General features: G+C 39.7%; 1 protein-coding gene across 3 annotated transcripts in view; it reads left to right on the top strand.

Moving 5' to 3' along the window:
* Positions 1 to 16378, top strand: part of KDM4C (lysine demethylase 4C) — a 226921-nt gene that overhangs the window by 56949 nt on the left and 153594 nt on the right. For all 3 annotated transcript variants that reach the window (XM_063129271.1, XM_063129270.1, XM_063129269.1), the window contains one exon: positions 461 to 598. In XM_063129271.1, the coding sequence (XP_062985341.1) occupies positions 461 to 598 (138 nt within the window). The remainder of the gene's footprint in view (positions 1 to 460; positions 599 to 16378) is intronic.

The raw sequence follows: 16378 nt of genomic DNA, 5'->3' as shown, positions 1-16378 counted from the left end.
CTCATGCAGAGTAAGCTACAGAAACGGTATGAGTTTTATACAGTTCTTTGTGACAAGGAAAATCAGCCATTTTCTTTCCCATGAAGCAAGAAGCACCTAGAACAACCTTTGTGTAAAGATACTTTGGACTAGCTGTGTGTAAAAAGAAGCAGCAGATAGAGGAGCGATTATACTTTGTAGGAAATATAGACTCAATATGACCATAATGCATGTAACCCATGCAATTTCTTTGAGAATCCAAGAGCAAGACTGAGAGCTCTAGGGCAGGGATGGGAAATGTGTGGCCCTCCAGTTGCTGTTGGAATGCGACTCCTCCCTCCCTTACTATTGGCTATGCTGCCTAGGACTAGGGCTGATGAAAACAACATCTGGAGGCCATAACCCTGATCTAGAGAAACATAACTTCTGTAGCCAGAGGCAACATGTTGATACTTATGTTCATTGACTTTTTCTTTTTTAGATCACACAGGAGGCAGGAGAGTTTATGATCACTTTCCCGTATGGATACCATGCAGGATTTAATCATGGTTTCAACTGTGCAGAGTCAACAAACTTTGCAACAATCAGATGGATTGATTATGGAAAAGTAGCTAAATTGGTAAGTCAAGCTATATTACTAATTGCAAAGCTATGTTAGAATTTGTTTTTAAAAAAGAAACTTTGAATTTAGACACACCAGCATGATAAAATTATGGGACTGGATTTTTTTTTTTTTAAAAAAAGCTTTTCAAACAGTAACTATCATAATTTGCACTGGTACCGATTGTATAATGGGTTATTGAAGACTTAAAGCTTCAGGGATACCGATAGCCAGATAATTTATCCTTTCATTTTGTCAGGGTATAGGGTTCTCTTCTATTTTTTGTGATATTCCAAGAATGCAATCCTATGCATGTCTATTAAGAAATATTTCCCATTGTAAACAATAGGGCTTCCTTCCAGGAAAATAGGTATAGGCTTTCAGCCCATTGTGAGAACATCCCATTTGGTCCAACTAGTCGCATATCTTGGCAACTTTCAAAGTGTTCCACTACCTCAAATCCAGCAGTGGATTTCTAGCATCAGGAAGCCCTTTTTAGATTGTCTGCCAAAGAAACTCGACGTATTACAGAAAGTGTTCTGGCAAGTGTTCTCAGGTGCCTACGTTGCTCCCTATAAGTTAAGAACGCATACTAGAGTAGACCCAGCATTACCCTGCAGCTGTGCATTGCATGAAAGATTAATAGTGGTGTGGAATTTTTCCTTCATAGAAGCTTCCCTGCACCAGAGCATTGCTAGTCACTGAAAAGATCCGAGGCACAGACCCATGACACAAATTTGCATGTGCTAATTTATATGTATGTGTGCAAATTTAGAATTACTAGACTGTCTTCAAGACATGTAAGGAAAAATTGCCATTAACTAAAGAGTGTCTCTGAGCATATGGAGCGTGCTTTTTATCTTACCATGGAGCAATTCCAGCTTCCCCTCTACCCACACACCAAGTTTGATGCACTTATCTCCCACACAGATTAAAGCCTCAGCATTCCCTTTTTTGAGATTTAGCAACGACCACACCTGTTGCAAGTAAACTAGAACCAGGGTGCATAAATTCTGTTCCCCTCCATGCAACAACCTCTTCTCATCTTTCCATCCTCCACTAAATCTTCATAAAAACGTATTAGTTTTGCAACTTTTCACTACCACCTGCTTGTTAATGGGCAAGCTCTCCTTAATTTGCACCAAGACTTTGCCAAGGAGTCTGTTTTACTAGAATATGGGAGGGAAGAAGGCGAATTCCCCAGACCACTTGGCTCCTTTTAGAGTGGGGGAGAAATTCAGTGGAATTTTGCTGGTGGAAATTGGGGGAGGGTTGAACATAGCTTAATTAACTTTAAGAGGCAGTGACTGAGGGTTTTTTGTTGCTTTCTAAAAACATGTCAAACTTATTTAAAAGCCCCTCACACTGCCGTGAGGCTCTGTTTCTGCATAAAGCCTCCTCAGCACTTCCTGGAACTTTCCTCAGCACTTTCTATACAAGGCATTTATTTGTGTGCTCATGATTCCTTATTCATGATTGTTTTGGGGGTCTTTAGATTACATCGTGATCCTCGAGTGTTTTTTCCCAGAGCACTTTCCTGGGGTTTTTTTTAGAGCAAAGGAAAAATGGAGTAATATTTCTGAAAGTGAAAGAAAGGGTGTTTTCCTACTTGTGTAATGGCAATATTCTGCTATAGCACAGCACCACCTAGAGGTTATGTAGCAAAAAAGCAGGAAAGGAAAAACTTGTGTAGAGGTGGGATCTCAGTTCTGTGATGAAACTGAAAGTATACCATGATTAATATCCTTGTTTAGAGAAACGATGTTGTATAGTTTTAAACTTCCATTTAGTATTATGTGCTGCCTGCAGCTATGTGGGAGAAGTTAAAGGCAGGGGGTGGTGGAAGAAGTTAGTGGAGGCTAATATCCCTTGCTTTGCTAAAGCCAGTGAACTTCTTCAGAAGCTAAAAGTTGCTGTTTAGGGCAATAAAATCAGATTCTGTATGAAATCTAAATATTTTACAGGGAGCTCTTCCTGCTCTTCCCCCTCACTCTTCAAAGTTTAATTGCAAACAAACTCCCAGTAGTGGCATGTAAGGCGCAGAGGGCAGTACGTAGTGAAAAGATCCACTTTTTAAAGCTTTACATGAAATGTTTAGAGATAGAGAAAAAACAGTAGGTACATTAGAATATTTTGCCATTTTTTTTTTTTGCTTTGTTTGCCCAAACGAGACCTATGTAAGTTATATGGAAATTATAAGTTTTTTTATTTTTATGTCTGGGTGGTTTCCTGTCTACAGCCCATACATATCTCTTTGCTAGGCATTTAACTTGTGATGCCTGTGTATTGGGCATTACCTTAGATGGTGTAACAGCCTGTTGAGAGCAATTGGCTGGGGAAGGCTGTGCTATAGGCACGTATAATAGCAGAGGGTCAGGGAGAGAGTAAAAAGGCAGAGAGAAACAAAAACAATGAGCTGACTGGGGAAGGAAAAATGGCAATGTCCCCTACAGTTTAATAGTTTGAGAGGCTGATATCTTCATGCTATATCCAATTACTAGTCAATGGAAAGTTTCTGAGCTCACAGGGAAGAGGCAGGCTTTCCTTAGGGCTTATTATGGCAGTGGGGCAACTCTAATTGTCCAGGTCACAGCTCAGATGGTTAAGAATGTAAGAAGAGCCATGCTGGATCAGACCAAGGTTCTGTTCACACAGGGAAACCCACAAGCAGGACATGAATTCAACAGCACCCTCCTGCCCATATTCCCAGCAACTGGTGTACATAGGCCTCTAATACTGGAGGTAGCATATAGCCATCAGGACTAGTAACCATTGATAGCCTTATCCTTCATGAATTTGTCCAGTCCCCCTTTAAAGCCATCCAAAGTGTTGGCCATCGCCACATCTTGTGGAAATGAATTCCATAGTTTTACTATGTGCTGTATGAAGAAGTACTTCATTTTATCTGTCCAGAATCTCCCACCACTCAGCCTCATGGAATAACCGAGTTCTAGTATTATGAAAGAGGGAGAAAAATGGCCTCCTTGCCCACTTTCTCCACATCATGAATAATTTTATACACCTCTATCATGTAAGCTAAGCAATCCCAGCTGTTCAAACTTTTACTCATAGTGGTCAGGACGTGTGCCCTTTGTGCTCCCTGGCACCCATGTCCACTGTTATTGATCTTTTTTTGATGATCTCCCCAGAACACAGTTTGAAAGCTACTGGAGAGTGGGCATTCCTATCCTGTGCCTTTCTACATTAGCATCGATCTGCCTGCTAGTTACACGTTAGTAGGTGCCATGGTAGAGCCGACCTTTGTGATTTGCCCTCTGCCATTAATTCATCCTGCATTTCTCTGCATCACAAAATGCATTTTATGAAGTTTCTGATGCAGAACTTTATTTTGTTAAACTGAGGCGAATAAACAGGAGATCAGATTTTAACATTCAAAAGAAGGGCAGATGGGACATTTCCTCAGATGTCTGCGGATTTTATTATTTACCTAATGAAGTTTATATTCATCTTAGTTGGCTGGAGATATGTCTTTCTGTGGACAACATTTTGAGTTATTTTACTCGAGTGCATTTTGTTAATGTTGGTAAAACAGATGAACCAGTGACAATTACTTTGTGTGTTTTGCTGGGGCCTCTTTTAATTTGTGCTGAGCCTGCAATATTTCTGCTGAACTAGGAGGTATATGCAGACATTAAAACTGCTGAATATAAATGTTTACATAGTGTTTGGGTTATTTTCTTCCTCCCCTCTGTTCTTAGAAAATAAAGATTTCCTTAGAAGTTGTTCTATTAAAAAAAAAACACCTATATTTTCTACTGCATAGGTAGAAAAAGGAGCATTTTCGATAATCAGTGTTTCATGACTTATTCATAACTTTAAGCTGTCATTTGTTTGCTTGATGTATGTCCCTGGTCAGTAACCACTTTTTAACAGGGGGCCATACTGACATATCTAAGAATGCCAGAAGAATTGGCTCCATCCATTGACCCACACCAACCAAGAGATAAAGGGCTCTTTAACCCCTTCCCTCCATGTGAATATCAATAGTGACTTTAGTACAAGTCTTCTTTTAGGCACCATAGTGACTCACTGTTATTTGCCTCTGTTTGTAAATGGGTGTAAGCAGCTGAGGAACATGTGGGAGATCTTTCAGTAAAATTCAGTTGTGCCCTACCACTTGCACTAATGATGTTGTGCTAGTACAAACCAACCCTTGAGCCCCTGCCAAAAGAATGAGGCAGGTGGCTACCAGGAGGAGGGCCTTCTCTGCTGTGGCACCCCGGCTGAGGAATGAGCTCCCTAAAGAGGTACCTAGCACCTACACTATATTCTTTCAGATGCCAGGTGAAGACTGTGGCGTTACACCCCACAAGTCAGTTCCCTAATGCATTTGTAAGTCTGGTGTGTTTAGAATGTTGACCTGAGTGGGTGGAGTTAGAATGTCTTGGAAGGGGGAGGAGTGATATATAAGGGAATGACTGAGGAGATTGTGAGCTCTCTCTGTGTTAGCTCTTAGTGTGTAGAGTACTTGGGTTCTGGAGAATTTGACGTTCAGTGTAGAGAGTGGTGTCTTTTGAGGGTGGTGTGCTGATAGTCAGTTGGTGTATATTAATCAATAGTGATAATAAAGTTCAAGAGTTGGTGTATATTAATCAATAGTGATAATAAAGTTCAAGAGTGAATGTGTGAGTGAAAGGAAAGTGTGTATAAGAAGAGTGAAAGGATTGGATGAGAGGTTTTAAAAAGGGTTTTTTTTTAACTGTTATTATGAAACAAAGCTTGTGAACTTTTAAAATAAAACTTTAATCAGTTTGTTTTAACTACCACAAAAATCACGTGTGTCTGTTTGGCAATTATCATTTGCAGTTATTTACATTTAACACCCACTCTGACAATAATTCATCATATGGGGAGAAATCATGTTTTCCTACTGTCACTTTGGCCTCCTGCTGTTATCCCACAATAGGGACGAGCAGCAATAACCATGTGGACATTTTTATTACACCACTTTTCCTTCTGCCTCATGGCAGAGGCAATAGGGTAGTTCAAAGAGCAGTCCAAGGTCAGGAACAAACAAGGCACCAGGAACAGGAGCCAAGCACCACAGGAACGATGTTGCTGTGACAAATGCGGGTCTTAAATACCCCTGACTCGAGCTGCTTCCAGCTGCACCAAATTACCCTATCATGAACTGCTGCTGGCCAGGGCCTGAGTTCTGCCAACACTCTGCAGCAGAGCAGCCCTTTGAGCTCGGACCTGAATCCTGAAAGTACTCATCACTAGTACCTGATCCTGACACATGTGCACATAATTACAGAATGTAGTAGGTCAAAAATACTGATTTCTATAAGCAGGATTGCACCCTCAGTCTTTATAATTCATTGGAAAATAGAGGCATTTTTTCTTCGAATTTCATACCCTGGTCTTTTCCTTATTTTAAAGTATTGCAAAAGAAAAAGTGTAGAATCACTGTTATAGTACATAGCAAGTATGGTTTGGGGGCACCTCGAAAGATTCGCCCCCCACCCCTCAGGATCACCTACTAAACTGACTAGCTCTTAAAAAATGATATTTGCCAGTCTTTTCTTTTGAAATCATGGTAGCTAAAAATTATTAGCTCCTTTTGTGATATGTAAGTCCATAATTACTCATGCATATTCTGCAGCAATAGCTGCTTAGAGACCTTTGTTGTGTGGGTAGGTTAGATCAAAGTGCTGGCCTGCAGGTTGTATTTCATTTTTCCCCCTTTGGTGGGATGAAGTGCAGTTGTTTTGATGTTAGGTTTGATGGATTTGTTTGCCACTGCATTCATTAGCTTCACATCAAAAAACTGACAGGCTGTTAAATGAAACTTTGGCTTAGATTTTCAGCTTGACTGTTTGGAGACATTTGTGAAGATATTTTGTGTTTGTGCTGCTGCAGCCTCAAGCACCTAGGACTATCTCTAAAGGGAAAAAGAGTTATTTACTATGGTGATTTCTTTGACTTAAAAATAATATGTTGTCTTGAGAACAGCCACATCTAGCCTGTATTATTCAAAGAAGTATTTGTAGTACTGTGGTTTATATTTGAATATCTAAAATGGATAGAAATGTCTGAGATTTTTGTAGGAAAAAAAGAGCTAAACCGGCCACAACAAACATTCAAGCTGTTTATTATTTTTATAGCAATAAATGGTTTAAAGAAATATAGGATTTATTTGTTACACAAGAACATGGGGTGAAATCCAACTTTGGTTAAGCTGCTCTGCCCTAGTTGGGCATTATGTTATTTGTTATGTTGCTCTCTAGGCGTTGTATTTGTAATTGCTTTAGTTCACCCTCAATGTATCTGTGAGTAGCTGATCAGACCTTGATGCCATGCACTGACTAATTGTCTCTAAGGCCAATTTCTATGCCTTTTGCACCAGCTCTTCTTCAGTTTGGAAGTAACCTCAAGCCTGCTGCTGCTCTGGGTTGCAGCCTGAAGGCTTGACCTTGCAATGTTTTCTCACCTCATCAATCCATTTCAGCTCACCCATTTGATCCCATCCATCCCTCATTCTTCTACTACTAAGTATTAATCCTTTTTGTATTAGTTGTTTACTGTTTATATTATAATACATTAAATAAATATGAAGATTTGAGATTCACAGAAGTGGGTTGGATGTGAGTTTAACTGTTTGGATAAGTGTTGAGGCCAGAACACAAACAGATTTCTGCAATACAATGGTATGTTCTCCTCTCCTCCCCCTACAGCCCTGTGTCTCTCAGATCTGCTTCAGGGGGTTCTGCAACCCTTCAGATCATATTTATTTATTACCCGCCTCTCCCTTTGGATCAAGGCAGGGAACAACATGGACTACAAAATATTATAAAATACATAAAACTGATTAAAACATATAAAAACTAATACATTATTAAAATAACAGCCAGAGGTCTTAAAATTCGACAGGGTAGGCCTGCCAGAAGGTCAGCTTTTATTGCTTTTTTATATTGCGAAAGACTATTGAGTTGGTGGATCTCTCCCGGCAGGCCATTCCACAGTCTGGGAGCAGCAGCAGAGAAGGTCCTCTGGGTAACAGTTAATCTAGTTTTTGCTAGATTTTAGGGGGGCTGTGGGGGGATGGGAAATTGCCCCCTCGTTCTGCTTACAGAAGCTTTTCTGTTAGCAGAAGGGGCTAAATGGATACAACCCATTGTAATCTCTGATGACTAATTAAAAAAATGATCCTACCTGAATGTCCTACTGAATTCCTAAATCTTTGCTGTCCAAAGACCATAAGAACCAATCTTCTACCAATGCCAAGTGACTTCTGGTTACTGTGCATTAGAGCCCATATGACTATGTGATAGGAAAGCTTGGCAACTGTATTACAATTGAGATGGTTGTTTGTTAGTTGTAAATTCCAGTTATTTGGTTCCAATGAGAGCTGTGGCAATTAGCAAATGATCATATTTTTTTTCTTTTTCCACTTCTAATTATACTTGTGATAAATATATGGGTGGCATAAGTTAAAAAATATCTTTTTGTGAGAAATCTATGAAATGTATAGATTTTTAAATGTTTCTTGGCTTCATTAGTGATTGCATCTGGTCTGATATAATGCCTTTCAAATGCAAATTTCTAATACTGTCTATTTGTGGAAGCTATCTCTAACTAATGTATGTGAAGTGCCTTGAACACTGGAAACCTACTATGTAATTGCAAGGGACATGATCCATCCACATGTTTCTTTCCTCTCTTCTCTTGGCCAGTTCTCAGTATGCATGCCATAATACGCTTAGCAGATAGAAAAGCCTATCTGTGTGTCTATGGCTTCTACACTTTTGCTACTTTTCCAGAATAGCATAGGTAAATATTCTGCTTTAGTAATGAAAGATGCTCATTAGTCTGGCGATCAAGAACATGCTTGTTTCAGTCTGGAATAAACATGTATGCTCTTCATAGTATCCCATTATTGCATAATTTTTACCATATGATAGCATATGGTGGCAGTACGAAGACAAGTCTATGGATTCACCTCTTCCGTCTGAAAAATTAACCAGAACTCTGGAAGACTCTCTTATCTATTACACAGCAGTTGTAAAGACATATTCATACTCCCATTTGTGAGCTAGAAAGAACGCAAGAAGACTTTATTCTTAGTTTTCACATGTCAAGGTGGCCTTTATAGCACATCTGTATGATGATGGAAAGTTACTGCATCCTGAAAATCAACTACTCTCCACAGTTTCAGGACATGGCAACATGTGTTCATGTTAACATGCTTTCAGGCCCCTTTATAAACTGAAATGGGGTTGGGTTTCATGAGAGATGCATGCATATTAAAATAATTGTTGATATTAAAATATGGGAGAAAAATAACTCCTCCTCCTCCTCTTGGAAACTGAAGCTTTATGGATTTGCTTTCTTGACTCTTGATCCTGAAAACCTCATCATTAGTTGTACTGTATATTCTGAAGTAAACAGGTTGGGCCACTGAAAGGAATGAACTGTTTTGTAGAATTGGGCATTTGAAGAGAATATAGAATAGCAGAGTTGGAAGGGGCCTACAAGGCCATCGAGTCCAACCCCCTGCTCAATGCAGGAATCCACCCTAAAGCATCCCTGACAGTTGGTTGTCCAGCTGCCTCTTGAAGGCCTCTAGTGTGGGAGAGCCCACAACCTTCCAAGTTAACTGATTTCATTGTCGTACTGCTCTAACAGTCAGGAAGTTTTTCCTGATGTCCAGCTGGAATCTGGCTTCCTTTAATTTGAGCCCGTTATTCCGTGTCCTGCACTCTGAGAGGATCGAGAAGAGATCTTGGCCCTCCTCTGTGTGACAACCTTTTTTTTTTTTTTTTGGCTTTTTACAACTTTAATTTCTTTTATTTAAATTATACAACAACAACAAAAACAACAAATAAAATCACTTAATACATAAACATAAAATTGCCTTAATATCGTATGTTCAAATTTAACGTATTAAACATATTTGTACTAAACATAACAGTGCTCCCCCCACCTCGGGATCTCATTCCTGTTTCCAAAAACTCATAGTTTCATCTGTTGGTGGTTTCCCACTTCCTTTAAAGAACACAAACTCTAGGAACTTTTTCCATATACCCTCAAAATCGTTTGTTTTTACTATGCCTCTTTTCATTTTAATATTACATGTCAGTTTATCATTTATAGCAATGTCCCACACTTCTTTATACCATTCTTCAATACAATAGTCTCCTTGCATCTTCCAGTTCCTAGCTACAATCAGCCTTGCAGCCGTCAGCAGGTTAGTTATCAGTTCTTTCGTTTCTTTATTACATTTAAGTTCTTCTTGCAGTGAGAGTAATGCAATCCTTGGTGTAACCTCTACTTTAAATCCCACAATCTGCTCAGTCTCAAAGAACACCATCTTCCACAACTTTTGCACATGTTTACAATCCCACCACATATGTAAATATGTTCCTTTTTCACCACAACCCCTCCAACAATCTGCTGAAAGCTGCTTATTAATCTTATTTAATCTGACCGGAGTTAAGTACCACCTCCATACAAGTTTATAGTAATTCTCCTTTATTCTTACTGACATATTTCTCAACACTCTCTGTCTCCATAGTCCTTCCCATCTCTGCTGTCCTATTTGTATCTTCAGATCCTGGCCCTCCTCTGTGTGACAACCTTTTAAGTATTTGAAGAGTGCTATCCTGTCTCCCCTCAATCTTCTCTTCTCCAGGCTAAACATGCCCAGTTCTTTCAGTCTCTCTTTATAGGGCTTTGTTTCCAGACCCCTGATCATCCTGGTTGCCCTCCTCTGAACACGCTCCAGCTTGTCTGCGTCCTTCTTGAATTGTGGAGCCCAGAACTGGACGCAATACTCTAGATGAGGCCTAACCAGGGCCGAATAGAGAGGAACCAGTACCTCACGTGATTTGGAAGCTATACTTCTATTAATGCAGCCCAAAATAGCATTTGCCTTTCTTGCAGCCATATCACACTTTTGGCTCATATTCAGCTTGCGATCTACAACAATTCCAAGATCCTTCTCATTTGTAGTATTGCTGAGCCAAGTATCCCCCATCTTGTAACTGTGCCTTTGGTTTCTATTTCCTAAATGTAGAACTTGGCATTTATCCCTATTAAATTTCATTCTGTTGTTTTCAGCCCAGCACTCCAGCCTATCAAGATCACTTTGAAGTTTGTTTCTGTCTTCCAGGGTATTAGCTATCCCACCCAATTTTGTGTCATCTGCAAATTGATCCCTGCACCTCCTTGTCCAAATCATTAATAAAAATATTGAAGAGCATTGGGCCCAGGACTGAGTCCTGCGGTACCCTACTCGTTGCCTCTCCCCAGTTTGAGAAGTTACTGTTGATGAGCACTCTTTGAGTCCGATTCTGTAGCCAACTGTGAATCCACCTAATAGTTGTTCCATCTAGCCCACTTGAAATATTTGGTAATTTAATAGAATGAAAAATATTGTAAGCTCAATCTAGAAACTTGGTTGTTTTGCATATATTGGGCATTACAAACATAATCTCTGTGTGAATAGTTATTATGGCTTTATTTGCTATCCCTCTAAGTGATTAATTGGAGTAATTTCTACTTGTTTACAATAGAAGTTTTTAAGCATTTTTTTAAAATTCTTGCTGACAAATATACAACCTTCTTACAAGCAGTAAGAATACATTAAATACACAGTGCAAATATACAGTGGAATTAAATAAATGCCTGACATCCATTCAGTATTTCCACAATGCTGGATTTCATAGGACATTGACTATCTTCATTATTAAGTTATTTCATGTGACTTTTTGAATAAAAAAATGAATAGCACTTCAAGCCCTGGTTAGGCCTCATCTTGAGTATTGTGTCCAGTTCTGGCCACTACACTTCTAGAAGGATGCAGACAAGCTGGAGCGTGTTCAGAGGAGGGCAACGAGGATGATTAGGGGTCTAAAAACAAAGCCCTATGAGGAAAGACTGAAATAACTGGGTATGTTTATCCTGGAGAAGAGAAGATTGAAGGGAGACATGATAGTACTCTTCAAATACTTAAAAGGTTGTCACACAGAGGAGGGCCAGGATCTCTTCTCGATCCTCCCAAAGTGCAGGACACGGAATAATGGGCTCAAGTTACAGGAAGCCAGATTCCAGCTGGACATCAGGAAAAACTTCCTGACTGTTAGAGCAGTACGACACCAGTTGCCTGGTGAGGTTGTGGGCTCTCCCACACTAGAGGCCTTCAAGAGGCAGCTGGACAACCATCTGTCGGGTTTGCTTTGAGGTGGATTCCTGCATTGAGCAGGGAGTTGGACTCGATGGCCTTGTAGGCCCCTTCCAACTCTGCTATTCTATGATTCTATGATTCTACTTGCATTGACACAAAACAATAACCTTAAGATCCTTAGAATCAAGGTCTTAAAAGGTTTTAGGATTAGGAGGACTAGGGATGATACAAAAGTCCCCTCAACTTCCCTGCTCTGATTTCAAACTGTGGAAACAGAACTTCCTTTGGGTGATCCCTTCAGTGATCACTTACTTCTGACTAAGTCTGCATAGGATTATGACTCTTCTTAGTGCCCATGCTCGACAATGTGATTTTTTGGATCATAACAAAGATCCATCTGGTCCAGCACCACGCTTCCCATTGTAGCCAGCCATTGATGCCTTTAGGAAGCTCACAAGCAGAGCTTACAGGCAAAGAGTGCTCTCTCACTATTTCACCTAGCAACAGTGGCATATTGCCTCTGAACAAGGAATTTCCATATTGTTATGATTAGTAGCCCTTTACCTATTCTCCATGAATTTGTCTAATCCCCCTTTAATTTAATTAAAACTAGTAGCCAACAGCATCTTATCTAAAATACCAATTTAAAAATATTCGTTTTGTAATTAGCCTCTCTGGCATGTGTTGTGGTTTATTTATTCTAAAATAAAAATCAGGTCAATAATTTTACTCTCCACTGCATTTGTTCATTTTATTTGTTATATTTATAGGGGGCAATATATAGAAAACGAAATATTCTTAAATCCTGTGTGACATCAATGAAACATTTATATGTGATATTTGGGGCCACTGGCTGCAATGAGTTCTAAGTATGAGCAGCTTTCTTTAGATCGTGCATATTGTATAAGCACAGAGAAAACGGAACTGCAACCGATCACCCAGCTCCCTATGACTTTATTTTTATTGTATGTCACCGTCAATGCTCTCTCTCTCTCTGTGTGTGTGTAGAGCTGATTCAGAAATACATTTCAATGGATAATGGCCTTGGATCCAAGACGGTCATGCTACATTCCATGCAATTTGAGAAGGTCTCCCTGTTCTCAGGGAAATTATTTCAGGGGCTGTACTGCTTTCCCAATCAAAATTGCCCTCATAACTAACAGCAAACTGCTGTTATAATGGGTGGGAGGGAAGAAATTCCTTCCACTGAGGCCTGCCTAGTGCAGGCATCCATTTTTTCAGCACCAGGTAAAGACCACCTTTTACTCCCAGTCATTTAATGGTATATGATGTGGCATCTATGTCTGTTGTTTTAGAACAAGTTTCTTAGGGAAAACATTGTTTATTTAAATTGTTTTTAGCTGATTGAATAGTTTTATTTTTTCTGTATTAAAAATTTAGATTATTTTTATTATGTTGTATTTTGATTAATTGTAAACCACCCAGAGAGTTTTGGATGTGGGGCAGTATAGAAATAATAATAATAATAATAATAATAATAATAATAATAATAATAATACCACCACCACCACCACCATGGGGAAAACAGCAGGTTTTGGAGGGTGATTTTGAATAGGAAAATGGTATCAGGAAGAAGGGTTAAACACTTCCTCTGACTGCCTTTCAGGAAAATTTATTTATTTATTTTATTTATTTATTACATTTCTATACCGCCCAATAGCCGGAGCTCTCTGGGCGGTTCACAAAAATTAAAAACATTCGAAGTATAAAACAACAGTATAAAACCATAGTACAAAATACAATATAAAAATAAGTTTTAAAAAATGGGCGATCCAGTTATGGAGTTTGACCAGCTAATAAGTTGGCAGCAAGTATCACTAATGGCTTAAAATTCTCTTGTAGATGTTAGCACATCTAACAATTTAAAAATAATAAAGGGAAATAACATTGATTCTATCTTTCTCTCCATCCACACATCTAGCAAGAGCAGCTGTTACATTGTACTACTGGCCTTTGCTAGACGAGGGGTTAGCCCGGTGCGAGGCCCGGGCTCGTCCCTGTGCGTCCAGATGACACACAGGGGATCCCAGGCTCAGGCAGGGGTCAAACCTCCCTGGCCCCGGGGTAACTGGTACTGCTTGTGGCCCGGTTACACACCGCCGCTTTTCCCGGCTACCGCATTTACTTGCGAGTGCTGCGGCCATCAGGGCAGGGTGGGGAGATGGGGGGGGGGAAATCAGAGCCGGGGGGAATCAGAGCCAGGGGGGGATGGGGGGAATCGGGGATGGGGAAAATGGAGCCGGGGAGATGGGGGGAAAATGGAGCCGGGGAGATGGGGGGAATTGGAGATCGCAGGGGGGGGGGGGGAAGAAGATTGCGGGCAGGGGGGAAACGGAGCCATGGGGAGAGGGGGGGACATCGGAGCCAGAGCGGGGGGACATTGGAGCCAGGGGGAGCGAGGAACCCTTTTTTAAAAAAACAAACAAACTTACCTTTATCATTGGTGCGTTCCTGCGCACATGGCCCTTTAAAACTAAAAAAAAAAAGATGGACGCGACGGGTTCTTCCTGCAGCCCATCACATCTTACGTGTAGACAGGGGCGACGGCCCACGCTACTTGTAGCACGGGCTCGCCCCTCCTCCTGCACGGATTCCAAGGTAGGTCTAGTAAAGCCCACTGTTATTGGCAAAGGTTTGACTAAATGTATTGGGGTATTGCTTTAACTCAGGTTCTGCTTATGTCATGAACGAGACTTTGGTAAGATATCGAACAATTGAACTTCAAAACTAGCGTTTTGTAAGCAATATTTTCAGCATGTTCTTATTGTGGAGCTTTGACTGGACTCTATATCATTGTAAAGGGTTTACTTGGACCTCCATCTGTGAACTTGCTTAAGCCAGTCTGCATTGAAGATATTGTCTTGTCAGGAAAAAAAATGCCAAGAATACAGCATAAACAGTGAAGGACTGTAAAAGGCTCTCTTCTGTTGAGAGCTAGAAGTGGCTCATATCTCAATGCCAGTACTGTAGGATAATTAGAATATGTTCTGGTAGAGCTTTGTGTTCATAGTTAGTTTGCTCTTTTCCCCCCTGGATTAATTTGCCCTTTTTTTAAAGTAAGTCTGCCAGAAATGCTGGGTCATCAATCACTATGCATCGAAGATAGCAGAATGTAACTTCTTCAAAAGGAGTAATGTCTAAGTTTGTCATTGAGTATTTTGTATGACTCCTTGCCACATGACTATAATTTTCTGAATTCTAATCATGAGTGAGAATATATAGCATATGTGTATTTATAAACACAAAGTTTGGGCTATATAATTTTATATCTTGGGTTTTTCAAGCATTTTTAGTTTACTAGCATAATGAAAAATATCAATTGTCTCCTCAAGAAAAATAAGCTTGTTTGTCTCCAGTGGAAATTTTCATAGTGACAATCCTGCAGGATCTTGTTTGTCACTTATCACCAGAGACTTCAGTCATCTGTTTAATGAAAATTAAACACCATGCATGATTGTAATAATCATTAGGAGTGGGACTGCTCAGGCAGGAAGGGAAGAGACGACTGAAGGGTGAGAGTATTTCATCAACAATAACCTTGCATAAATGTGCTCCTGGTGATAAGAGTATTTTGAAAGCAGGTCAGATTCCTTAATGTTTGTGTCTGTACTTTAAATCAAGTGTGACGTGTAAAGTAGCAGATGGAATATGACACTAGTATAATGTGAAAGAATACTTTCCTTCTCTGCATTGCATGCTGGAATGCTGCCTATGGGTTTCTAGCTACAAATCACATGTCAGCAATTTGGACAAAGAAAGGCAAGCTTTACATACACTAGATGTATTTTTTAAGTAATATTTGAGGAGAGAAACAGTAATGTCTCTACCTATATGTGCAAATTTCTGTCAGAAACAGCTTTTAATTGTAAATGATTTTTAAAATGGTGCTATCAGCAGAATAGGCAGATGGATAGCTGGCATTAAGGATGATCCCTTCATCCTTAATGCCAGCAGAAAGAGGGGCAGTAAGATTTTTTTAAAAAACACACACCACACACCCTAAATTCAGCAATTCGTCCTGGCCAGATTGCTGAAGAAAAGAAGTTGAAACAGTTGTTTCTTATCTTTGTTAATGTATCACATAATAGTTTGGTTTCTGCAAAGAATGATACCACTATACTACAAAACCATATGTTGCAGCAAACAAACCTGCATGATCCTCAACTGGAAGCTTGCAATGGTTAGGCACTTTTAATTGATATTTTGAGAAGATAGCCAGAAGAGCATATTTTTTAATATTTTTATTACTTTAGTCTTCTTATTTTATACTAATAGTTAAGTATTCATACTGAAATTACACTACATACACGCATACACTTCTCTCTCTCTCTCTCTCTCTCTCTCTCTCTCTCTCTCTCTCTCTCTCTCTCTCTCTGGCTTGCTAACCTGTTAGGGAACCATTGCCAATTCTCTGTGAGAAGAACTATAAGATCTGTGCAGTTTCCAAAATGTGGTTTGGCAGCCTTCTCACTGTTCTAATTTCATTATTATACTAAGCAAGGATATAAACAATCTCTTACAGAAATATAAGCATTGGGGACTTTTAAAAAACCTCTAAGAGGCTATAATTTCAATTGCATTTTTGTTCGGTTTGCTATTTATCTCACTTTCCGAGCAGGCAAAAATGT

Source organism: Elgaria multicarinata, chromosome 6 (genome assembly GCF_023053635.1).
Source record: "Elgaria multicarinata webbii isolate HBS135686 ecotype San Diego chromosome 6, rElgMul1.1.pri, whole genome shotgun sequence".
In the NCBI taxonomy this organism is placed as follows: Eukaryota; Metazoa; Chordata; class Lepidosauria; order Squamata; family Anguidae; genus Elgaria; species Elgaria multicarinata.
The sequence above is the reverse complement of the archived record's forward strand: the minus strand, read 5'-3'. Positions and strand labels throughout refer to the sequence as shown.